The sequence below is a fragment of the Sminthopsis crassicaudata genome, chromosome 1 (assembly GCF_048593235.1).
Source record: "Sminthopsis crassicaudata isolate SCR6 chromosome 1, ASM4859323v1, whole genome shotgun sequence".
Classification (NCBI taxonomy): domain Eukaryota; kingdom Metazoa; phylum Chordata; class Mammalia; order Dasyuromorphia; family Dasyuridae; genus Sminthopsis; species Sminthopsis crassicaudata.
This window is the reverse complement of record NC_133617.1, coordinates 561530665-561558236: the sequence shown is the minus strand read 5'-3', so window position 1 is coordinate 561558236 and position 27572 is coordinate 561530665. Positions and strand designations below refer to the sequence as shown.

General features: G+C 33.7%; 1 protein-coding gene across 2 annotated transcripts in view; it reads left to right on the top strand.

The window, feature by feature from the left end:
* Positions 1-27572, top strand: part of ADGRV1 (adhesion G protein-coupled receptor V1) — a 710827-nt gene that overhangs the window by 258292 nt on the left and 424963 nt on the right. The window contains exons 69-76 of one of the 2 annotated variants that reach the window (XM_074282108.1): positions 1694-1843; positions 3207-3680; positions 6258-6401; positions 10922-11096; positions 15650-15785; positions 18249-19330; positions 22395-22512; positions 24685-24856. In XM_074282108.1, the coding sequence (XP_074138209.1) occupies positions 1694-1843; positions 3207-3680; positions 6258-6401; positions 10922-11096; positions 15650-15785; positions 18249-19330; positions 22395-22512; positions 24685-24856 (2451 nt within the window). Of the gene's footprint in view, positions 1-1693; positions 1844-3206; positions 3681-6257; positions 6417-10921; positions 11097-15649; positions 15786-18248; positions 19331-22394; positions 22513-24684; positions 24857-27572 lie in introns of both variants that reach the window. The other variant, XM_074282109.1, reaches the window with a different exon arrangement.

Here is a 27572-nt window from a genome sequence, read left to right as displayed (position 1 = left end):
CATGTTAGATCAAGCACTGAATATAGTACTATTTAATACAGCTTTTAAAAGCTTCTAGAAAATATGGTATCTGAGGTACCATATCTTAATTTATCTTTGTGTATGTCCTCTGTGCTTAGCACATACCTGTTATATTGGAAATATTCAATAAATGGAATTAACTTAGATACATTTGAACTAAATCTAGTACTTATTGAATTAAATTGTATTCATTTAGTATTTGAGAGGAACTGTTATTAAATATTCCTGAAATTTTGGTTAATCTGTGTCCATAATGCCTATGAATACCATACATTGTCTACTTCCTCAAATGGCATTTGTATTTAAGGGCAGATGCCCAAAGGATAAAGGCTGCTACTCCCACAGGTTTTGAGGGTAGCCTGAGAGTAAAACAATTCATATGTCCGATACTGCATGACTTGATGATACTTTCTCTCCTCCTTGAACCTTCATGCTGATCCTTCCCCAGGCATGGGGTCTTTATTGGGATAACTGCTTACCAGAGCTCCCTAAGTCTGCACTTCTTTGTTTCTTGATGCTCATTGATTAGAGCAAGTTGGCTCTTTTATCTACAGCCAGCTTTTCTCACTGTTGCTAGGAGTCATGCTAGTGGAAATTTTCAATTGATTGTCTCTATCAATGGGATCCTAGAGAGTTGTGTCTGCACCTTGATAGAGATGTTTTTTTTCTTCTAGACCACTAACCTTGCAATGAAATTGGGGAATAAATAAAAGAGAGGGTGAAGGGAAAAAAAAGATTTATCTCATACTGTTATTCTTTGGTATAACTCTGGGGTGTCACACACAAATTTGCTTCCGGGTTAGACTGATTTAAATATATAATCAATACCAAATAACTCTAGGGCTGGTAGTTATAGCAATTTAAAGACTGATGGGGCAGAGCCCATTTTTCCTCAGCCAATAGATAGACTCCCTTTCTAATTCAGTTAAGAAATTTGTGGCATTCATAAAAGTATTACTGGGTCAGGCAGGTCTCTTTCATCATACTTAGTTTAACACACTATTAACCCCTTTTTATTACATTCTTAACTTTCTGATCTAGAGATATGGTCCAAGACCAATTTTTCTTCATCTTTATAAAACAATCATAAGTTACTTATTGGGAAAAACAATTGTTATTTCTAGTATGAACCATTTAACATGTATTAGGTTTATCTGTTGTGATATTCATTAGAGGCTGTGGGATATAGGTTTCTAAAGATGAAAAATTATATGGAAATATTCCATGACCTTCAAGTTTAGAAGCTACTTCTTGGTATTAAAGAGCTTTGCTTCTCTCTTGTCATAAGAAGCAGTAGAGTTATGGTTGAATTTTAAAGAGATGGTCTGTCTGGAGGGGTAAATATGGCATATAGAGAAGTCAAGTTATGCATCTTGATTATAAATCATGGAATCCTGGATTTTTAGCCTTATTATCTATGGACTATAAGGCCTGCCTGTTGCCTGAGACAGACAATATAACAAAGATGTTTGGAGCCCTTTGAACAGTATGTTAATTAGCCACTGTGTCTTCCTCATGCTTTTCTCCTTGTCCTCTCATCATCTCTTTCCTGAGGTAGATTTTGAATGAATCAATGATGAGTTAGTTCCCTTACTTGTTGACATTGTTTCACTACTATGATTATTATGTAAGGTGTACAAAATCTACTCTTGTTTTGTTTGATATTTTCTAGATACAAAAGTTTGGTGATCCAAATGGAATTGTTCAATTTGCTCCTGAATCTTTATCCAAGAAGAATTATATAGAACCATCAACTTTGGAAGGACCACTTAGTATTACATTTTTTGTCAAGCGAGTCCAGGGAGTTACAGGGAATATTACGGTATCATTACTCTCTTATTGAGTTTTGCTAAATAAAATAACACTTCCATTAAGCATCTTAGTAAAAGAATGAGTTATATTTATTAAATATACAATATCCCATTTTTCAATGAAACTTAAGTGGCTGATATAAGCTTGGGTTCAATTTAGTGATCTGAAGTTTAGTACATTTAGTACATTTCTCAATTCTATTCCCCCTACATTTCTGATTCTTTAAAAAAAATATATTTGAAGTATTCTGAAGTTACTTGGTTAGCATATGTTAGAATTCCTATTCTTCAAAGGAATTTCTTTTTCAGCACTGGGAGACCATTTGATTATGCAATTTTAGATCTTCTGGGGAGATCATCTGGCAGATGAGGGTTTGTTATGGTACTGTTTGCTGACTGGTGGTGTTTCTGTAAATCAAAAGAACAAAATGTATTAAAAAATAATAATCTCTCTTAAATTCACACATTTCTGTCTTTTTCCCAGTCACATATTGAACTCTGTGCAAAGGAAGTATCTTTCTTAGCTGGAGCCAAAAATGGCTTAGCACCAACAAAGAACTATTAAAGTGAGAGGATGGGTCTGTGATAGAATTAGACCTTCAAGGGACCTCAGAATTGTTCTAGTCCATCTTTTTTTTTTAAATCTTTCCACAGTCATCTTTTTACAGAGCAAATTGTGGCACAAAGAATGTAAGTGATTTGTTGGCCAAACATTATATAGATAGTAGCCATCAGAATAATTTATATATATGGTTTATAGCACAGTCAAACTATTGAAGTCAAAACTATTGTCTCCCCATTAAAATATGAGCTTATTAAAGACAAAGGCCTGGTGTTTTTTGCCTGTTTTTTCTACCCCAGCAATAGCACAGTATCTCATTCATAGTCAATATAAAACAAATAAATGTTAATTGATTGACACAATATGTTAATGATAATAGTTTATACTTATAAAATATCTTGTGAGAAAGCTCATGATCTATAATAGCCTTGTGAAGGAAGTAAAATACTCTGTTATCCCATTTCAAAGATTAGGAGATAGAGGCTTATATTGGTGAAATGGTATCATTTGCCTCACAGTCAGCAAGACTACAGCAAAAAATCCACAACCAGGAGCAATAATTGTGATGGCAGAATCTAGTTTTCTTTTAAATTATCCCATAGTGTGACTATATAAATCAGTAATGTAAACCTACAGAATTATTAAGGGGAAAAAAAGAAATTATGTCTTGCTCTTTTATGATCAAGATCTGATTTTTCTTTTTTTTTTTAAGCACAGTCTATTATATGTAATATTCTCTGCACACTGTAGGGGAATGAAGTTTTTCAGCTGAATATTATTTTGATTAAAACTTTTTATTGTCCTTGCTTTAGGTTTATTGGGAACTAAGCAGTGAATTTGATATCATTGGTGATTTCCTTGCCACAAGGGGATTTTTCATGATTGCTGATGGGGAGACTGAAACCAGCTTTGATATTCAACTGCTGCCAGATGATGTTCCTGAAATAGATGAGAATTATGTAATACAGCTGATTTCTGTGGATGGAGGAGCAGAATTGGATAAGGAAAAAAGCTTCACAAGCTTCTTTGTTCCTGCAAATGATGATCCTCATGGAGTGTTTGCTTTGTATGCCCGTTGGCAGTCTGTAGTGGTTGAGAAGAGCCTCAGTAGATATATCAAAATTAATATAACTCGTCTTGCTGGAACATTTGGAGATGTAGCTGTGGGGTACCGAATATTACCCAGCTCTCAAGACCACGCAGTTGTGATGGAAAGAACAGAGGGGCATCTGATAATCAAAGATGGTACCAATCATAAAGTGGACACAGTGCCAATATTTAATCAGGTTTGTAGCATACTCTGATTCCTGATTCTTAAAGTTGTCTCCTTATCAAGCTAATAATTGGTTTATGTAATTTCCAAAGGGACATTTAAACAACACATAAAATTAATTAATTGCAATGGCAAATTTTGACACTATATTTTTCCAGCAGTTTTCATATGGAATGAGACTCTTACATAGGCAGAATCTATAGATTTCTTTTCATTGGTGTTGAATTTGACATTTTTAATGAGGAAATTCAGAACAACTTCTTTTAAAGGTAGAGATCAATCAGCTATTTATAACTAAGTCTGCATACGAGTCCTTACTATATATATATATATATATATATATATATATATATATATTTCTCCCCCCACCCTGAGGCTGGGGTTAAGTGACTTGCTCAGGGTCACACAGCTAGGAAGTGTTAAGTGTCTGAGACCACATTTGAACTCGGGTCCTCCTGAATTCAAGGCTGGTGCTCTATCCACTTGCACCACCTAGCTGCCCCCTTACAATATATTTGTAACCATATTTTGGTCACTTTAAAAAATAAATAAATAAAACATCATTTCTTCTTAATCAATTCTATGTAACTTGTACCTGAAAACCTGAAAAATTATGTAGAAAGGAAATAATGGCAACAAGTAACTGAACTTTAGAGACTAAAATACTGACTGTCCAGGTTTTCATTTTTATTGGTACTCCACATTTCCTTGAGTGTTTCCTATGTTTGATTTGTCCTTCATCTACTTTGAATCTCTGGGAAGTACCATAGACATTTTTTTTCTTCCATTAATACCTATCATGTATTTGGTAATTTTTTAAAAAGATGAATGATATCCCCCAAAATATTACTAATACTGCTACAAAATACTTAAAATTCTTTCTTACATAATTTTCTAGTTAGGTACAGCATTGATCTTTTATAGCACATATACACACACAATGAACAATTAGAATTTAGAGTCTCTCTAGTAGAGAAACTTCTTTCCTTTTTATTGTGTGTATGATTTTGGATGAAATAAACCATTTTACCTGCTCATCTCTCTGGTAATTGTTTCATCCACAACTCCTTGTTATGTATTTGAATGTGTGGTTAGCCTTCTTGAGAAGAGACATTTTTGTGTGTTGTATTTCTTTTGTAAAGGTCTCTATGTATTACTTGAGCAAGTAGACCTATCTTAAACAATGATAGATGCATTGCTAAGGCAGATTAAAAGGGCTTGAGTACCCAGGCTTTGCCTGGGTTTCAAACTCTTTTGAGGAGGGAATTTTGTCCATGGTTTTTTGGTACCAGAATTACAGGGAAATCATGGAATCTCAAGATATTTTTATTTCATTGAATCCTTACTACAGATCCTGACTTCTTTTGTTTTCAGTCCTTTAAAATATTTCTGATTGTTCCAGAGTTATAGTCACAGAGGTAGAAGAAAGAGCTTAGAGAATCTGGTGTAATATGGTATAGTGGAAAGCATGAAGTCAGAAGTTAGAAAAAGTAGAGTTGAAGCCCAGCTCTGCTCTTTCAGGCATTGCCTTTATGATTTAGGGGGAATCAGTTTTTTCTGGGTTTGTTTTCTCATCATTAAAAAAAATGAGTTGGTTTTGTGAGAGAAAGAATGGGACATGGAGTTGGAAAAGGAGCAGATATGATAAACTGAATAGAAAGGAAAAGGAAATAGTGAAAGTTATTTGGAGAATTTTGGATTAGTGAAGATGATCAGGGAATGAATTTTGTGATGAGAAATTTGGGAAACAAAAAATTGGACTGAAAGAAAAAAAGGTGAGGAAAGAGAAAAAAGGATCAAAGAGAAGGACCAAAGGAGAAAGTGGTTGGTAAGGCAGGCTAAAGAAGAAATGATAATTTTTTTTCTGAAAAAGGAAAAGAAATTGATTGTGATTATCTAGTTATTTTTGAGGGGAAGGAATGGAAGTTGGATATACTGTCAATTCATTAAGAAGTGGTAGAAGGGTGTAAAAAAGGGATTCTTAACTTTTTTATATGCTTTAGACCCTTTTAGTAGTCTGATGAAGCCTATTACAGAGTAGTATTTAACTTCATTCTTTGAATATTCTTGATATGTAGAGAAAAGATAAGAAATTCCCAGCTAAAGGACTATTTACTCCAGACTAAAATGTAGTTGGGAAATGCTTAACAAAATAAATTAAAATACATTACTGCATAAATAATGCTAATTTATGGTTTTGTAAAAATCTGGTTTCTATTTGAGTTTGAAAGCATTGGTCTAAAGGATAACAAAGGATGTTTGTCCATTCTTTCATTCCCCTATGTATTCCTAAGTATGTCTTTTTGAACACGTCTCTCTGATAAAAATTTTAGTTTCTCTTCCTCATTTGTAATGTATTGCATGCAACCTAATCATGTATACTATGCGACTTTTCATTAACCCTTAGGTGATCTTCAAGTTCAAGTTTTCAGAGACTCTGGTGTTGTATAACTCAAGCAAAACCAAAAAAGCAGAAAGGAAATAGATGTTCAATAATAGTGTTTTTTAGTACAGAGCCTGGTAGTGAAACTAATGTAAAAAATTTAAAAAAAAAAAAAAAAAAACTTTTTCAAATAAAATTTTTTTTAAGGTCTTTCTATTCTTGGGCTTGAATTTCACTCTGGAACTGTTAAACGTCATCCATGTTGGTGGACAGTTCTATGGAATGCCAAAAATACTAGAAGAAGCAAAGTCAACTCTTATTGCTGTCCCTGAAGAAGCTGCCAATTCTGAGGTAATGGAACTAGATGTGAGTGCCAAAGAAACCACAAGGGGGCAGTGTAGAACTTTTTTCTGTGTTCCTAGGAAGTGGTGTGTTTAATTTAAAATATGTTTATGTATGTGTTCATTTACAAATGCATATATATATATATGTGGCATATATATACAAAGATATTATATATATAAAATTTTTGTGTATGTGTGATGTATAGTTATCTATGTATTTATTGAAGTGATCTAGCTTTGTATGAAAAAAGACTTGTAGAATTTACAGATATTTTAGTAATAGTAATTATAATAATTATCAACATATATGTGTGGAGTGTTTACTATGTGCCAAGCACTGTACTAAGAACTGTACAATTGTTATCTTATTTGTTCCTCACAATAACCTTGGGGTGTAGATGCTATTTTTTATTCTCATTTTTTAGATGAGGAAACTGAGCAAAAAGACTTCCAAGGGACTTGCCCAGGGTCACACAGCTAGTTCTGATGCCGTATTTGAACTCGGGTTTTCTTGACTGAAGGCCTGGCACTCTATCTTCTGCACTTACTAAATTTCTTCTTCTGCATATTCCTTTTATATCCATATGCCTTTAAAGTACAATATAGACATCTTTGAATAAATTATATTTAAATAGATTTTTTTACCTTTAGCTTTAAATAGAAATAATAGATATTTTAGAGATAAAGTAGAGGCTATATATTTGCTATTTGAATAGATGAGATAATAAAAATTTAATATAAGAATATAATATTGATATTTTAATAACTTCTCAAATAATAATTTTGCTTCATTGTTCTAGATATCTTTTTTTTCCTCTCCTTAAAACTTTCATCACATCTTCCTCTTTCATTCTCTCAACTCAGGACTTTGCCTCTTATTTTGCTGAGAAAACTGAGAGCACTTACATATTCTTTTTTTACTCTTTATCTCAAAATCAAAACCATGTGATACCATCCCCTGTGAGAATCACTTTCTTGCCTTGTCCATACTCTAATAAACAAGGACTACTTTGCCATACCAGTTTTGGACGAACCAGCTTAAAGAGAGAAATGGGAAGTAATGGAAAAATAATTTTCTCCCCATTGGTCTAAAAGGCAATAGTGCTTTTGACCTATCAATATCAAAGAGAAAAATAATTTTCTTCATATCAAATGACATTGCCATACTTTGAATGCTCACAGTACCTTTATTTTAACTACCCCAAAGTAAGAATATTTCACCAAGCCCAATCCCTCTCTCTGGGATGGCCCAAAGTCTCAGTTCAGCCCACTCATGGCATTGCCATATACCTATGTATAAGACCTCCTGCCAGGTACAGGTCAGGGAATGAGTCATCAGGCACATTTATATGTCATTGCTTGGGGACTGTCTCTGTGTGTCTGTGTACAAACATGCCAGGTTCTTTTCATTAAGCCCATTATCTCCAGAGTTGTGGAGCAGGGAGCACAATGTGAAGTGATAACTGGCTAAAGTGGAGCAAAGCTTTTGACTGTTGTGGAGTGCCAGCCTGCTTATGTTGGCGCGCCCAGTATGGGCTTTTCCCCATTTGTGACTTCATGATGTGTGTTTGACTGGGAGCAGATGCTGTGTTCTACTTTTCTTTGTATGCATAGTGCTTAGCACAGTGCCTGGCACATAGTAGCCACTTAATAAATACTTATTGACAAGCTGTTTGCATTATAAGAATCTCTCCTTTTTTTTTACCTTCTATTTTCCTGAATTAGGAGAGGGAGACAGCATTGATATAGAAGGTATATATCTGTTTTACAGTCATCATGGTGGAGTAGATTGAAAAGCCTCAAAATTGGAAAGTTCTTAGTTCAAGTCTTGCCTCTGATACCTTTCATTGTGTGACCCCGGATAATCATGTAACTTTTCAGTAACAAAAACAATGAATAGTAATAATGGTATCTTCATAGCATTTTAAGGTTCATAAAACATTTTTTGAATGTCATGCCATTTTATTCTTATAACAACCCTGTGAGGCGGGTGCCATTATATCACCATTTTATAGAACAGGAATTGAAGACAGAAATAAAGTCATGTGCTCGGGGCTATAACTAATAAATGTCTGAGACAGGATTTGAACCCAGGTATCTCTGACCCAGGTTCTCATTCTGCATTTTCAGTGCCCAAGGCAGCCTGCTTAAAATTATAAAGTTTAGGGCAAGTGCTGATCTGCATTAGTTGAAGGAGTTTCCTAATGAGGTGTGCCACATGCCAATGAAATCATGCATCTAGTCCATAAAAAGATATATAGCCTAGATCATTAATAACTATTTTATATAACCCGTGATTTTACAGAAACTGAAGCACAGCCTATGTTGTTGCCTTCTTTGGGATATTTCCAGGTGGTATCATTGGGCTTGTTTTGATAGGGTGTAGATTTCACTTTTACAGGATAAATATTTGTGTACCCCAGGGAAATCTTTGATGCATTCTGATATCTGAAAAGAAGATACATAAGAGGATCATGGAATCACACAGGTTTACAGTCTCAGAGGCATCTTAGGTCACCTTTCATGTCCCATCCCCTTTACTTCCTCAGTAGCTCTCTCCTCTCTAGTCTTGGGGCTACCACCCTCTATCAGGCTCTCATGACCTCTCCTCAGGAGAATGAATGACCTTAGTCTCTTCTCAGTTCTCTTTATATCCACTCTTTCTTCTTTTGTCTACATCTTGCAAAATTGATATTTCTAAAGCACTGATATAATCATGTGATTTCCCCGTTCAGGAAGGTCAGGTCTAAAAAATAAACTCGTATGTTTGACTTTTAAATCCTTTTACTTTTCTAGACTTATTGAGCATTTCTCTCCTTCAAATATAATTTTCTAGCTAAACAGACTAAAAAAATTATTGCAGTTCCTAATACATAACATGCCATTTTATGTATCCTTGCCTTTTCAAAGATCCTGCCTGAAATTCACTCCTTTTCCACCTCTGCTTTGTAGTTGTCCCTATTTTCCTTCAAAATGTCACCTCCTAGATGGAACCTATCCTGAATCACATAGCTGCTAGTACCATCCTTACTGGACATTACAGTGTATCTATTTTTATTTTTCTTCAAACATTTTATTCCCCCCCATCTCTACTCCACACTAAGATGTAAACAACTTTTTGTTGTTTTTTATATTCCCAGCATCTAGCCTAGTGCTTGACACAGAATAGATGCTTAATAAATGTCAAACAAATGAATGCATGAATTTTAAAGTTGAAAAAGATCTTAGAAAACATGTTGTCTAGTCCTCTTACTTTGCATATAAGGAAACTTTGTTTATTTACAAAATTACTTCAGTATAAGTTTGTCTGTGCGAGTGTTTTCCCTTGTTTGTTTAAAAAAGGTTACCATTCTGCAGAGTAATTTGAAACTATGCCCAAAGGGCCATCATACTATGCATATCCTTTGTTACAACAGCATCTCTACTAGATCTGTATCACAAGGAGATCATAAAACATGGAAAAGGACCCACATGTACAAAAATGTTTGTAGCAGTATATTTTTTACAGTGGCAAGGAACTGGAAATTGAGTGGATGCCTATCATTTGTGGAATAGCTGAATATGGCATATGAATGTTATGAAATATTTTTCTAAAAGAAATGATGAGCAGGCTAATTTCAGAAAAGCCTGGGAAGACTTACATTAAGTGATGCTGAGTGAAATGAGCAGAGAAATGAGCAGAATCAGAACATTATAAATAATAACAACAAGATTATGTGATGATCAATTGTAATGGACTAGATTCTTTTCAACAAAGAGATGGTTCAAGATTATTCCAATAGACTTGTGATAGAAAGTGCTATCCACATTCAGAGAGAAAAATATAGAGACTGACTATGGATTAAACTATAATATTTTCACCTTTTTGTTGTTGTTTGTTTACTCATTGTTTTTTCTTTCTCCTTTTTTTTTCCCTTTTGATCTGCTTTTTCTTGCACAGCATGATGGATATGGCAATATGTTTAGAAGAACTGCACATATTTAACTTTTATCAGATTGCTAGCTGTCTTGGGGAGGGGGAAGGAGGGAAGAGGGAAGAAAAAAATTTCAAAAACAATTTTTCAAAGGTGAATGTTGAAAATTATCTTTGCATGTGTTTGGAAAGATAAAACATTTTTTAAAAAAGAAAGGAAACAATTACTCATGACTTCTATGTTGAAATGGAAGAATTGATGTCTTTGTATTATACTGGTATTCTTTGATTTTATGTATTATCTTTGTTCTAGTTAACTTCAATCTGCTTTGTTAGAATGTCACTATTTGTTCAGTCCCCCATTTTATATTATATTTATACACATTAGCTGGGGGAGATAATAATTGTATAAATGATTTCTATTATTATATTAATTTAATATTAAGTTGATTTTTATATTAATTATTATATTAATTTTCTATTTTAAAAATCTGGAATTAAGTAAAATAAACTACCTACCATGAAACCTTTTTTCTTTTCTTTTAGGAAATACTTAGCAATTCCCATTTATAAAGCTATTGATATATTCATCTTTTTTTCCCTTTCTACTCGAGGTTGGATTTGATTCCACTGCCTTTCAACTTACCAACATCAACAGTGGCACAAGTTTAGCTGTTATATCCAGGAGAGGTACATATGGCTCTGTTACTGTTACCTGGAGCTCTGGTTATCCCTCCAATTTAGAAATTCCTGAATTTATTGACATAGGTGACATTAAACCAAAATTTGGTAAGTGTAATTTTAAAATATTCAAACTTTAGGTGTTTGACTGAATTTTAAAGGTCTACTATCAAGTTATATTCTGATGTGATATCACAAGTACATCAGACTGCTTAATGCAAATTTATTTTCCAGTTATTTAGGATAGGTTATTTTTCTCCAATTATTATTTTGCAATGGATTCAAATAATTATTGAATGTGTATTAATAGTAAAAATCCCAAATATTTTATAACATCTAAATTATTATTTTGGTTAAAAGTTTTTTTATTGATATTCCTTTTGGATTTTGTTTATAATACACGAGTGCTGAATTATGTTGAGTTAGTTTATATTTTGCTGATTTTATTATTTATTATTTCAATTAATTTTTTAGTTGACTCTATTGGAATTTCTATATGTCCCATTATATTATCTGCAAAAAGGTGATAATTTTATTTCTTTTTGTCTATAATTATTTCTTCTATTTCTCTTTCTGGTCTTATTATTCTAGCTCGTATTTCTAAATCTGTGTTAAATAGGGGTGATAATAAACACCATCCTTGCTTTCTTATCTTATTGGAAAAGGCTCCAACTTTTCTCCATTACTTATCTTTGCTCTTGGTATAATTTATTATATTAAGGAATAGTCTATATATTCTTATGCTCTATAGCGTTTTTAACAAAAAGCAAATTTTAGATTTTTGCCAAAAGACTTCAGCATTTATTCATATATCATGTGTTTTTAAAAAATATTTATATAATTTACTATACTTATAGTCTTCCTTATGTTAGTTCAACCTTATATTTCTGGTAAAATCCAACTTGTCATTACATATAATCTTTCTTATATGCTGTCATATTTGGTGATATAGGTCCTTCCTTTAAAAATTGTTTGGCCATTTATCTCGCTGTGATTCAGGCCCATTCTACCTAGATACTTCTCATGATCAATATAAAAGATGTTCCAAATCTGCTTTTTTCCCCCTAATCTCCAGTTACCTTACTACCATTCTTTCAGCAATTATGCTTTTTTTTTCAACCATTTTACTGAGAAAATCAAGGCCATCCATATTCAATTTGCTCCCTTCCCCTATTCCCTACTTCAGATTCACTCTAAATGGTTTTCCATTTTCTCTGTCTTTGGTACAATCTTTGAAGAAGGATCTCTTTTCCATGGGTTGTTCCTCCACTTGTGTTCTTAGGTCTGTCTTCTAGAAGCTTTCTCCAGTAATCATCCTAACCAACTATTTTTTTTTTTATTTATCCATATCTGCTAGTTTCTTTTGTGATGTTCTCATGTTTCTCCTATCCTTAACAGGACAATACAAGACCTTCATTTAATCTTGCTATTCACTCTAGATACATCTCTTCTTTCTTTCCCTACCAGAGTCTCACAAAGTTCAAAACGCACTCATTTTCTGGTTTCTTATCCTACCATTTCACTGAATTTCCAATGATTTCATTATTACCAATGATTTCTAAACTGGCCTTCCTTTAGCTGACATTTATATAGCACTTATTATATACCGGGCACGGTCCTAAGAGCTTTACAATTATAATCACATTTGATTTTCTCAGAAACCTGGAAGTTAAATGTGATTATTACTTCAATTTTGTAGATGAGGAAACTGAGATAAAAAAAGATTAAATGACTTGTGCAGGATGATATAGCTAATAAGTCTCCAAGGCCGTATTTGAATTTGGGTCTTCCTGATTATAGGCCCAGTGCTATATCCACTGGACCACCAGCCTAATTCTATCTGGATACTCTTCCCTCCTTTAATCTCCCTGATACTTCCCTTTCTCCTAGTTTTCCTTCAACCTGCGTTATCATTCTGAATCTGTGTCCTTAATTTAAATCTTACGACTTTTGGCTGTCAGCTAAATATCTTTATCTAATAAAGTCATGACAGCATGTCAGTAGTTCAAACAAAGTGAAGTCTCTTAATCCTCTCTTTCCTCCTCATCTATATCCCATTGCTTATGGAGGTGCTTGGTTCACATCATAGGAGCATCAGGGCAGCAAGAAAATCAAGCATTAATAAAAACAGCACTTTAGTGAATGGTGTTAAACTTAAGTTACAGCAATAGAGAATGCCTGTGAAAGAGCAGCCAGTAGGGAAATCTGACATCACTGAGTGCATCCAGAGAGAAGTTTCAAAGAGACTGATCAGGGGAGTTTTGTTCAGTCACTATCAACTCAGTGACTGAAATACACCCCATTTGGAGTTTTCCTTGGCAAAGGTATTGAAATGGTTTGCTATTTCTTTCTCTAGCACATCTATTTTATCAGGCAGAGGTTGTGACTAGACCAGGGTCACCCAACTAGAAAACGTATGAGGCTGGATTTGAACTCAATTTTTCCTGATTCCAGGCTGAGTGCTCTCTCCACTGAGCCACTGGTTGCCTCTCTTAACTGGGTAGTATGCAACTTGTTAAGTCTTCAGGCAGTTACAGATAAAGATCTTTATCTGGCCAGTTACCAAGTCATGATAACTATCTGGATTGAGCAGACATTGATAATTCTGATCAGAAAGCTGGCATTATTGTAGCTGGAAGCTAGGAAAGAACCTTTTGTTTACTCATTCTTTCTGTATAAAGTCTGCAAATTCTTTGTTTCCTATTATCACTCCATCCTATGTCTTTTTATGGTATCACTATCCAGTTAATCATTCAGGCTCATAATTGTATAATTATACTTGATTCTTCCCTGTCATCCTCCATCCCCAATATTTAGTCAGTTTCTAAGACGTGTTGATTTTATCTCCAAATAATTATATCTAAGTTATGTTACATTTTCCCTATTCATACCACTACCAATCCAGTTCAAGATCCATTCCTCCCTGGCCTTGATTATTTGAATAGCCTCCTAATTGTTATCCTAGACTTCGATATCTCTCCCTCTCAAGTCAATACCAATTAGAAGGCTGTTAAGAGCTCTTGCACTAAGCCATATAGATTTTTTATATACATATTACTGTGCTTAAACATGAGATTGTAATTATCAAAATCACTACCAATTTATTTATGTGTACCTGCTAGGGAAAAAAAAAAAAAAAAAAGAAACCTTTGGAAAAGGTTAAAAAAAAATTCAATCTTTTTGTTCAGGCATTCTTCACCTGAATTGCAAAGTATTGAAAGCATTATTCCATAGATTTTGTACACCCTACTACTTTTCTTCTCTACCACTCCTCTTATCAACTTTCTGAGATGCTCATTGGGGGAAGGAACAGAGCCAGGAATGGTTCCTATTGAAAGCACCACTCTCTCTTTACCTGCGCATAGAAGGGCTTCCCTCTGAGAGTGGCATTTTGCCATGAATGATTCACTTCACTCTCTCTCCTATTGACAACAAGACTTTAGGGAAATACAAGGAAATTAATAATAAACTGTGCTCTCCTTTTACTTTGAAAGAAGTAAGACAATGAATTCATTGTAAAGTGCTATAGCTCTTCATTGTGCTTATAGACAGATACATAGATATAGATATATATACACACATGTATATATATGCTTTTAAAAAAGATGTTATTTTTAATTTCCTTACTTGGTATACTATAACCATCTATTTACATGTGTCTGTGTCACTCGCAATCCCACTCAAACACATTTGTTTCTCCATGTGACTAGAAACTCTGCAGGAGGGTTTTTTAAACTGAGGTCTTTAAACTTGTTTTTTAAATATTTGGATAACTGCATTTCAGTATAATTGGCTTCCTTGGCAACCCTATGTATTTTATTTTACATATTAAAAAACATTATTCTAGGATGAACACCAGACTGCTAAAGGGACTCAGAATACACAATAAGTAAGTTCCTTATTTATAGGTAGTGATAGGCTGGAGCTACTTCCAACCAAGAGCAATTAAAACTGATTGTTAAATTTTCAGTGTTGGTATTTATGCCTTGGAAATTGGCAAATGTTATAAATCATAACTTGATTTGTTGTTTTGTTGATAGGACTTAAAGTTATAGAGAAAAATGTTTTTAATGAAGATTACATTTAAAAGTGTGTATTTTGAGGGAAATGGAGAGCTAATTTTTAAACATTTAACAGCAGTTCTCTGTCTAGAGGTCTGGATTGTTCCTGCTGTGATACTTTATCCAGTATCCCAAAATACAAGATGTTACCACACTTTGTTCTCAGCCATAATGATCAGTCCTTTTTTCTCCTTTTTTTTTGTACAGACAATTAAAACAGTAAATATTGCATTTTTATTCTCTGCTTGAATGAAAAGTTTTGAAAAATCCTTTGATAAATTCATCATAAATTCAACATAGTATTCTTTCTCATTTTTGTTTGTCTTTTGTTTGCTTGTTTTTGTAAAATCTCCATGCTGTCTCTATAAATGGACTGGAGGGACTCCTTATTGGTTTGTTTTTGGTTTGTGATAGCATAAGCATATCAGAGATGGACAGCCAAAGTGATATGTTGCCTTTATTTTTTGTTGTATGGCTTGCCTATCTCTTTTCTCAATTTTACATGTTTTAAATATGTCTCCCCACTATTATTAAGAATTCAAACTTTAAGAACTGACTTTTAAATTAAAAATCTCTTTCCTTTTTCATATTTCTTTCCAGGCATTCTTACATTTTCTCATAGTGAGAAATGTAAGGAAGTTTCATTATCTACTCTTCCTAGACCTGGTAGACCAGAGGCATTTATTATTCATTTATCAATAGTGCAGAGCAGTACACCTGGAGGAGCTCGACTGAGGTAAATATAATTAACACGCATATAAGCAACTTTGTTAGCTCATTATAAATGCATATAAAAATAAAAAATCTGATGATAGATATTTAATCTGAATCTATTTTTTTCAAGATGGAAAAAGTTAGTGGATAGCTTTTCTTGATTCAGAAACATGTTTCCCAGTTTTAATGTAGGACAGAAATAGTGTGTTCTAAAAATGGCATATTACTTAAGTTTCTTTAATATGCAGCCTAGTTGTCTTTTCCATACTGTCCTATTTATTACTTGTTAAGTTCACAATCCTCTGGTCCTAAGAGTCTATACGAGGTGCCATATCCAACCTCACTGTGAGAGCTGACACAGGATCAGAGACAGCACTGGCCTGCTCCTTCTCAGAGAAAGAGAATTGGCCTGGAATCATACCTTCTCCCCATCCTCAGCATACCAGAGGCTAACAGTTGCCAATTTGGCATCCAGATTTTTGAATGATTGCCAACTCCTTATAGAAAAAGAAGTTGGAGACTGAAATATTTCTCTCAACTTGAAACAATTTTTTGAAATCAGAAGTGAGCCATAGCAGTAAATTGATTCGAAAATATTGACACTTCTGGGTCCTTGACAGCTCTGAGCACCAAACAAGATTTTAAAACTTGTAATTTTATTTTTAAAATAAAGTCTCTACCTATGAATGCTACCTTCATGAAAGTCCTCACTTGATACTTCATTAAAACATGTATGTAACCCTGGCTTCTCTGCTATTAAATGACTAGATTAAAGTGACTATCAGTCTCTATTTAGCTGAAAAGTGTGTGATATTTGTTATCCAATGACCAACCTTACTAAAGTTTGGGGAGGCTAGAACAGGTATTTTTGTTTGTCTTGGGGCTATGGTTACTCATAGAGATGGTCTATTAAAGCCTAATAATGGGTTAAACCTACAGTGGCATAAAATCACATTCCTTTTGAAGTGTAGCCTGGCTGAAATGAGGAAACTGGTCCGTTCCCAAATAAGCTACAACCTAAGAGGAATATAGGGAATCTAGGTGGTGCAGCTGGGCCTGTCATTAGGAAAAACTAAGTTCAAAACTGGCCTCAAACACAGATTAGCTGTACGGCCCTGGACAAGTCACTTAACCCTATTTGCCTCAGCTTTTAAAAAAAAAAAGCTAGAGTAGTAAGTGACAAACCTTTGCTAAGAAAACCCAAATGAAGTCACAAAGAGTCCAAAACGATTGAACAACAATAGAAATATGTAGAAACACTATGAAAGAGGCCCTAAGAGAAACCAAAACATTAAATTATCTCTAATTGACAACAAGCACACTCAAAGGAACATTGAAACTCATTTAAAGGGAATTGTGACATATTCAGACTTTGGAATCATGGCTTACCACAAATTAGAAAGGCAGGGAAACATAACCATATTAGTATTCACTGCCAACAATCCTAATAATTTTTAATGACACTAAACGCTTTATCAATTTGAGCAAGGACAATCTAAGGTCTTTTCTGTCTCTAAAGTTTATTTATGATCCTGTGACACTGTGAACCTCTTCATAGTATTTACCTATAGACCATAACTCGTGCATAGTTTATACATAGTACAAAGTAAAAATATACAATCAGAAGTTCATTCTTTCTGAGACCTTATAGGGAAATCATCAATCAGAAGTTCATTCTTTCTGAGATCTTATAGGGAAATCAGAATTACCAAAATTGTTTCATTACTATCTATTATGTTTTAATGCACTACCTATGTTTTAATGCATTTACATTATTTAATTGTTTTCAAAGTGCCTTTGATGAAAAACAAAAAATATAGAAAGGATATATACATATATATATATATATATTTTAAATAAAATTGAATTTGATTGAATTTCTTTTTCTCATTCCAGGAAGGTGACCATGGGCTTAGTTAAATAAACATAAACATAATTTTCAGATGAATCTTCCTGATTCCAGGTCTAGCACTTATCTCCTGTACCACTCACTTTGTATGCTTAGCATATAGACAAGGGGAGAAGCAGAGAGAATATTGTTTCATATTATTTGTGTCTGTAGTTCCTCATTTGTTTGAAACATATTTGTACGTCTTTTCTGAACACAAAATCCAAAGGACCAGGGAAGAGATAATGCTAATTTTGTATTGTATAGGACATTTTGCCTATTTATGTCAGGATTCTCAAAAAGTACATGTGAATGCAATCTTCCTGGTGGGTATCATATTAACTATCTTTTCAACTAAGGCCATATTGTCTTCATCCCAATCAATCACTTATGTTCTGGCAAATTGAAGCATAACCTTCATTCTGGAATATTAAGAATATTAATTATCTCATCATATAATATGTAGGGTTTTCACTTCTCTGAAAAGATCATGTCAATTTTAAGAAACATTTACATGAAAGGTTAATCTTTTCAGAAGAATTACTGCTTCTTAACAACTAATGCAACTTTGATGTGGGGGGTGTTTTTCCTTTTCAGACCAGGATTTACTGTGGCTGAAATCGAGCCAATGGGAATCTTTCAGTTTTCCCTCATCTCAAGAAATATCATCATATCTGAAGATGCACAAATGGTCAGATTGAATGTACAGAGATTGTTTGGTTTCCATGGTGACTTTGCTAAAGTGACTTATCAGACTATAGCAGGAAGTGCGAAACCTCTGGAAAATTTTGAGCCTGTTCAAAATGGAGAACTAACATTTAAAAAATTACAGACCAATATTGATTTTGAAATCGCTATCATTGATAATCAACTTCCTGAGATGGCAAAAGTTTTTTATGTCAATCTGACTTCTGTAGAAATTAAAGGTTTGCAACAGGTTGATGCTAATTGGAAACCACGCTTAAATCCAGATTTTAGTGTTGCAGTTATTACTGTACTGGATAATGATGGCCTAAGTGTGATTGATGTTTCTGTCCCTCTAATAACTACTACTTTCACTAAGGTTACTGATGCTGCTGTTGCATCTCACACAGTTGTCCCTCCCTCTGAAACCATCAAGACTACCCCCATTCCTCAGACAATTGAAATTGTTACTTTTGTTCCTGAAACAACGGGTATTGTCACTCTCACAAATGGAGCAATCATTCCTGAGAGACCCAATATGGTCACTGTAACTGATGTTTCTGTTAAAGGAATATTTAGTCTTGGGCCACCCATCATTTATGTTGAAGAAGACATGAAGGATAACACACTTGCTACTGTAGAAATTCTTGTCCGAAGGACAAATGGATTGACTGGGAATGTCAGCATAGCTGTTCAAACCTATGGGGGAATAAGTGCTCAAAGAAAAACTGGGGAATTTCCTTTTCAAGATGTCTATGGAATTTCTAATTTTACATGGGCCAATGAAGGAGAAGATTTTATAGAGCATTCTCTCATTCTTACATTTCTGGATGGAGACAGAGAAAAGAAAGTATACATTCAAATCTTGGATGATGATGAGCCAGAAGGACAAGAATTATTTTATGTTTTTCTCACCAACCCTCAGGATGGAGCCCAGATTATAAAAGGAAGGGATGACATTGGATTTGCAGCTTTTGCAACTGTTGTTATTAAAGGTATTTTTGACGTTATTGTTTGATCGATAATGGTGAAAAAATGAGTTACCCTGGTAAAAATTTCCTCTACTTGACACTCTCCAAAGAAAATTAAATCTAACACACTTTCTCAATAGTGCCTTGTAAAGTTGATGGTTATTTTATTGTCAGGAAAACTTTTTTTTCATAAATCCTTTGTAATTTGATACTTTATTATATAGTTATAGACAGCAATTTAGGACACTAAGAGGTTAATTAACTTGGTTAGGATTACATAGCTAATAAATGGAAGCTGCCAAACTTAAACCTCAGTTTTTCTAATACCAAGGATGGTTCTCAATGCACTATCCTACTATGCCCTAATATACTACAATATGCATGCACATATACATACATACATATATATACACACACACATACATACATACATACATCTATATACATACTTAAAGGATATTTTAATAGAGTCTGTATCATCCTTTAATTATTTAAATGGAGGTTTTCTATACTAAAGAAATCAAAAGTCCTCAATTCTCTATCACTCTAAAATGTTTAATATAATATATGTAGAAATGTTTTAGTAAATATTTAACAACCAGATGCTCTGAAGAGAAAAATATGTATGCATGCACACTTTTGAGTGTAATTTGCATATTAACACTTCCTTAAATCAAGATAATCAAGGAAAGAGGAAATCAAGCCTTGATTTGTAGCCATTGTTTATTTCTAAAGTGAAACTGCTTACACTTAAAATTTAATAACCAGTTCTCAAAATTGTTAAACTTAGCTCCAGGACACTCTTTACACATTTTAGAACAATAAGCCCAACCAATTATTTGATCAATTAACATTTATTCAGTGCCTATTAAGTGCCAAGCTAAGCACTAGTATGCTAAGTACCAATAATACAAAGAATCCAAAGATTGACCTTGACTTCAAGAAATTTATAATATAATGGGGAAGACAACATGCAAACAAATATATACAAGGTAAGCTACATACAGAATAAATAGGTAATAATTAAAAGGGGGGAGGAACTGAGATTAAGAGGGAGTAGGGAAGGCTTCCTGAAGAAGGTGGGATTTTAGTCAGGACTTAAAAGAAGCCAAAGAAATTGAGTAATCTGAGAAGAGAAGGGAGGGCATTCCAGGTATGGGGGACAGCTAGAGAATGCCTAGAACCCAGAAACAGAGTCACAGAGGCAGGACCACTGGATCAGAGAATAATGTATAGAGAAGGCTGGAAAGGGAGGGGAGGGCTAGCTTATAAAGGCCTTTGAATGTTAAAAAGAGCGATATGTTTGGTCTTGGAGGCAATGGAGTTGCAAGCCACTAGAATTTATTGAGTAGAAAAATGATGTGATTGGAACTGAGTTTTGTGAAAATAACTTCAATGAAAGAATGAGAGACTTGAAGCAGGTAGCCTCCTCAATAGGCTATTGTAGTAGTCCAGGTGTGAGGTGAGGAGAGCCTGTATTAAAATGGTGGCAAAGTCAGAAAGAAGGTAGATGTATTCAAGAGATGTTGCAAAAGTAAAATTAATGGGCCTTGGCAACATTGAGTATGGGGAGTGAAAGAAAATAGGGAATACAGGAGAGGTCTAAGCAGCAGAAGAAAGAGAAATCATTTATACCAGGAAAAGGTAGGGATATATTTATTGTTGGAAGAGTGGATAACTGAGCTAGTTCCCCCAAAAAAAGAGAAGATTGCAGTAGGGGGCGATGTAGGGAACAACAATTCAGGCGTGAGAAGTATATTGTATAGAGTAATATTTGTATATAGATAGTGGGAAAGGAAAAATAAGATCAAGTAATTGAAGCCCAGTCTACCTAGTATAAAGAAAGAAGGAAGGGAAATAGTATAAAGTTAGCATAGAAAGATAGAGAGGACCCAGTTTGGACTCTGAATGCTTGGCTAAACCATTGTATGTTATACTACGGGTGTGGTAAAGAACAGATTTTGAGCATATGTGAGGCATGGTCAGACTGGTGCTTTGGGGAGATCAGTGTAGCAGTGGTACAAAGGCTGGAATGCAGAAGAATAGAATTGAGTTTGGGAGATCCATTGAAAGAAGGATATTTATTACACCAATGCAGGATAGATGGAATGAGGAAAAGAAGAAAAACGGGAAGGAAGATATGTTGGGAATGTAGAATCAATGGACCTTGTAGACTTTGGTGGGATGTGTAGCAAAAGTTAGGAAAAAACCTGAACTTACAAACCTTGGTGACTGGGTGACATACATACTCTTAGGAGGAATAGGGAAGCACAGAAGAGGAATAGGATTGAGGTAGGGAATGATAAGTTCTGGTTAAAAAGGCCAAGGTCTCCCACTCATTCAGGTCCATCATCACTCCTTCTGATCTATATATTGCCATTGGACCCTGATGGTTGGGAAGGAAAATGTCTTGCTGACTTTGCACACTCCTCCATCACTTAAATCCAATTCATTTGCATGCCATAGCATCATTTCCCTAATACCATGGTCCTCTGTGAGAAGTAAGGACAAACAACAGCAATGCCCATTCTATATTGTTTCTTGGTATAAATAATCTAATTTTGTGGAAGTTTTCCTTGCGTGGTAGAATCTGCTGTCATGACTGTTTTACTGACACAGATTTATGTCTATAGGTTTATTTTTCTGCATTATTATTATTATTATTATTAATCAACTTTAGTTCTAGTTTGATGACATTTAGACATGTAAACAAAATGTATTGTTTGTATTAAAGAATAAAATGAGTTCTGATTGGTCCATAAATTAATATTTTTACCATTTGTTATAGCCCTTTGCCCCATCAACCCAATTAGAAGCTGACACTATGCTCAAAAGGCAAGAACAAAGCAAAATCAATTCCATCTTTATGAGAGTTCTTTCTGCATGATCTTCTAGATTTTAATTTTCAGTTGAAATCCTTTGAAGTAACTTTTAATTGCTTTGAGTAATAAATTCTGAAAATTCTGGGTTTCATTTAAATTGTACCTTGTATCTCTAATTTCATTATCTGTATTGAGCAGATTGGTGGTGGATTAAAAGTTTTTCCTAAATATGCATGCATCATTACAATATATAATTTACTTTTCAGGGAGTGATTTTCAGAATGGTATTTTAGGATTCACCGAAGATTCACAAAGTGGACTGGAGTTGGATGAAGACTCTGATAAAAGAAATGTCTACCTTGCTGTCATAAGGCAACCAAACAGGTATAAAATGTATATCTTGAGGATATAACATGTTGTTTCCTTATTCAGATATTAATACATTTTGATTAAAACAGAAGACAAAATGAAATGTTAGAGGAGAGATTAACATATAATTTCATAATATCCTCAGCATACAGATACTCTATTTCTTTTATGTAATTTAACATCTTTTACTTTATAAATTTTAAGTAAGATTAAGTTGATCATTACCTTGATAGGACCAGGTAAACCAAAAATCTATTACTAGTAGTAGTATAGTACCTGCCCTTAGGGAAAATGAGCTATAGAAAATGGACCTTCAGTTTTGAAATAGATGCTTCTTTTCTGAGAAATATTATGCTTCTTTTATGAGAAATATTCCAATCTATTAATGGAATAGATTTTTAGAGTCTTAGACTTAGAAGGAATCTCACTTGTCAATGAGTCCAAATAATATCTGACCAGGAGATTTTGGTACAGAAGAAGTATTGAACACACAGCCTCTATATTACTTGGGGCCCACAACAACTTGGATTGTTCAGCCCAAACAAAATTAAAATATAACTGGGAAATACTTAACATAATAAATAAAAATACAATTAAAATAGATAATATACATTTTAAAACTGTCATTAGAATTTGCCATCACTATTCTACAGCATCACCAACACTTAACCATGCTTAATGTTTTCCTAGTGATAGATTCCCTTGAGAGACAGCCCATTATTATTTTTTTTGGACCACTCAAATAGAGAGGGAAGTTATACAGCTCAGTGAATAGAACGCTGGGCTTAATGGTCAGGAAGACCTGAGTTCAAATTTAGCCTCAGATCACTTGTGTGACCCTAAGTAAGACACCTTATCCTGTTTTCTTCAATTTCCTCGTGTGTAAAATGAGCTGGAGAAAGAAATAGCAAACCACTTCAGTACCTTTGCCAAGAAAACCATAAGAGGGGTCATAGTCAGATGTAGCTAGAAATAACTAAACAACAACAGAATAATTAGGTTTGTTCTTATATCAGGTTAAATGTCCCCATACATCTTCATATCAAGTTGAAATCAGTCCCTCAACAAACTTCTACCAAATATTCTTCCTGATCTCTGAGGCCAAAGGAAACCACTGTACTCTACATTTTTATACTAGTCTATGGTGAATATTTCATTTTCTTCATTTCAACTCAAGCTTGAATATTAGACTGTAACTCCTTGAGAACAAGAATTGACTTTTTAAACTTTTTTGTATCCCCCGTACTTAGCACTCAGTATCTAGAATATCATAGATTCTTGATAGATTCTAGCTGACTAACTGAATATCCCCATTTCTTTCAGTTTACCCTGATATGAAATGTTTTGCAATCATTACATTATTATAGTTTCCTTTTCTAAGCAACTGTAGCTTGTCCATATGCTTTCTCAAATATGGGGGCCAGAATAGTCTTACTTACATGCAGGCACACTTGCACACTTGCATGTATATATATATGTAGGTGGTATATATATGTATGTGTGTGTACATATACACACACATATATAAATATATATATATATGTGTGTATATGTTTATATTTATACACATATATAATTTATAGCATACATTATAGTATATTTATAATATATAATTTATACATCCAATATAACAACATGTAATTGAATTAGCTGTTTTGTTTTCTTTTGAAAGCATTTCTTTTTATCTGAATTTTACATTTATTTGTATTGAATAGCATTGTAGCCTTAGGCAGATCATTTTTTCTCTTGATTTTAGGTTTCTCATGTATAAAATGATAGAACTGAGCTAGATAATGTTGAAGGTAGCTTCTACAAGTAAAAGAAAAAAAAGTCATAGTGTAACAGAAAACCAAAAATTTGTGTTCTAACTGTAGTTCTCCTATATGCTAACTGTAAGATCTTGTGCAAATTACCTAAGCTCTCCAAGTCTCAGGTTTTCTTATCTATACTTTTTTACAGAGTAATGAGGATCAAAAAATAAAGTATGCACAGTTTATAAATCATATGTATTCTATGTAAATTATAATTATGGATATATATTGGTATAATCTAAAATTATAATTTTCTTTCAGCTATTATTATATTGGTCTTATGAGTAATATAGTGGTATATTTTGAGACTGAAAATGAGGCAGCCAATTTTGCACTTTGATTTAATGTAATTTAAATGGTTTGACTTTGTCCACAGGGTTTTTGAAGATGTTAAGATCTTTTGGCGAGTCACATTTAACAAAACCGCTGTTGTACTTGAGAGAGCAGGAGTAGACTTACGTGACATACTGTTGTTTGTATCAGGAACAACAACTTGTATGGCAGGCCAGGTGAAGTGCCTAATCTCTATTGAGCTCCTTCCTGATAAGGTAAGAACAAAATCAAATATACTCTCCTATTGATGTTTCTTTGCAAAGAGTGAGATAAAGCCATTTTGTTTGAAGAAAATATGCTCATTCAACAAGATAAAGTATCTTTGTTATGGGGCCTGGGCATACAAAAACAAAATTCAAAGAATCCTTTTGCTCAAGTATCTCACCTTATGTGAAGACAAAATACAGATATATAAATATGTACAAAATCTATGTAAAGCATAATTTGAGGAGCAAGGACCTAGCAGCTGAGAAAAAAAACCTAAAGTCTTCAAGTAGAAGAAATGTTTGAATAGAGTTGCAAATGAAAATAGGAAATTTAAATGTCGAAAGGTTACGATGTGAGGAAGGATTAACTCTAGGCAGTAGAAAAATGTGCCAAGACACAGAGAGATGGAAGAGAAAATGTGAGTGGGAAGCATCAAAACATTCAATTTTACTGGCCCTTTAAATATTATATAAAGTGGAGTAATAATGATAAGCTTTTAAATGTTGGTTGAAGCCAGATTGTGAAAAGCTTCAAATGTCAAACAAAGAAGTCCATATTTGAGGAAGGAAAGTAATAAGCATTCTTATAATGCCAACTATGTGCCAGTCACTGTACTAAGCATTTTGAAAATATAATCTCATTTATTTGATCTTCACAAGAACCCTGTGAGGTAGGTATGATTATTATCCTAATTTTACAGTTGGGAAAACTGAGGCAAACAGAAGCAAAATTATTTGCTCAGAGTCACATAGTTTTTAAGATTCCGAGGTCAAATTTGAACTCAGGGCTTCCTGATTACAGATCTAACACTTGATCCTCTGTGCCCTCCCGCTACTTCCTAATGACAAAGACACTGAGTCTTGTGGTGGAGGGAGAAGAGGTCCATGTTCTTAGCCTAGCAAGCCTAGCCTAAATTATTTTGCTTTTCTGAAAATTTCAGATTTAGAATTTGTCATATATTCTTTTGTATTATTTAAATTAGACTTTTATCTCCTTCTAGATATATTTTGACATATCTTCCTATCTTAGTCGAGGTGTCAGAGGGAAGATGAACCCTTCAGATTTGCCTCAGGGGCAAAGTTTTTCTTGGTCCCTTTTCCTCAAAGTCTTGACTGACTATGGGAGATTTTTGAATTGTCTTTTCTTCATCTGTTTATCATAAATCTGAAATTTCCCCTTATACCTATATCTCAAAAATATTAGAGAAGAAACTTATAGTTTAATCTTTTAAAAACTGAAATAAAAAATCAGTGTCTAATATAGTAATTTTTATTACTTTTTCCTAGAAACAAATTCAGATTCAAAATTCAAATGATCAGTATGTAACATCTAGAGACTAACTGGGAAGGGGAAATCCTGGGGATTACATAATGTGCCTGCCCCTCATAAAGTGTTTTCAGTCACATTTTGGAGTTAAGGGAGGTTCACAAATGTGTTTCCCTATCACACTTAATGTTTTATTTTATACCCCAAACAATTTCTAAGACTGGAAGATTTCTTCTGTTTGTATTTCTAATTACATGTTGTCATTCAGCAATGCATTGTTCTCTTCTGAGAGTTCTTCATCTAGATTATAGCATCTTCCTTTGCAATGAGGAACATTTTTCCTAGAGAACAAAGACACATGATATTGGAGACAGAAATCCTTATTTAAACAAAGAGGGGCATGCCCATTTTCCTGGAAGACCCATGGATATCAGTTACTAATATTCTTCTGTCCAAGTGTTTCTATTTTATATGAGGAGAATTGAGATCTTTAACAACTGGGGAGGCCAAAAGCAAAACAACAGGCAACTGAACAGCAAGTACAAAATAAGAAAAGGATAAGTGCTACATAATATATATTTAGACAGTTCTATCCCCAACTGCAGATTAACATTTACCTACCCAGTGATTGAGAAGAAAGATGCTTTTTGGGGAGATTTGAAAATTTTTTTCTTGTGTTTCAAAAGAGGGAGTCCATGAACAGAGACAGAAACATGGGAGAATTTGAAGATCAAAAAAGATTTCCTTTTCCCCATTCTCTTTGCCAAGAGAGTTGAACAATGCTTGGCATATAAAATACTTAATTCTTGGAGTTGTTGTCAAAAACCTTGACATTCCAGTAAAATGTTTCTCTCACAAGAGTCTATATAGTCTCTTCTATATTCATAAAGACTCTGTGGGTTAGATCTTATTTCCCCCATCCCCAAGATAAATATAGTTTGGAGTTTTCTGATATCCCCTAATGCTTGTGTTATATAATGCTCAAGTATTCTGTATAATGGATGATTAGACTATAGAATCTGCCTTTGGAAACTGGACTAACTTGATTGTTATGTTTAAATCAGTAAGATCAACATTGATATTAAGATTTGGGATTAAATGATAATTTTCAATCCTGAACTAGGAAATGAGTCAGTCCTTTATTATGAGTTTGAATCCAATCATCCTTTGGAACATGATCTTCATAAGATGATTTGGAGGAAAATATAATAACAGATGGATAAATTCTCATCAGAGCTCTAGATAGTCTGTATTTAGAATATGGTTGGTAAAATTATGATATTTACTGCTAGCTCTGAGGAGAAACATTCCAAGAGAAAAAAATGAATTTTTTGTTTTTGATTGATGGCTAGAAAGCATATAAAAATGTAAGCACATCAAAGAAAAACCTGTTATCTTTATGATTGGTTCCATCTTTATTCTAGGACCTAGATAGTTTTTATATCCTAATTTTTGGTA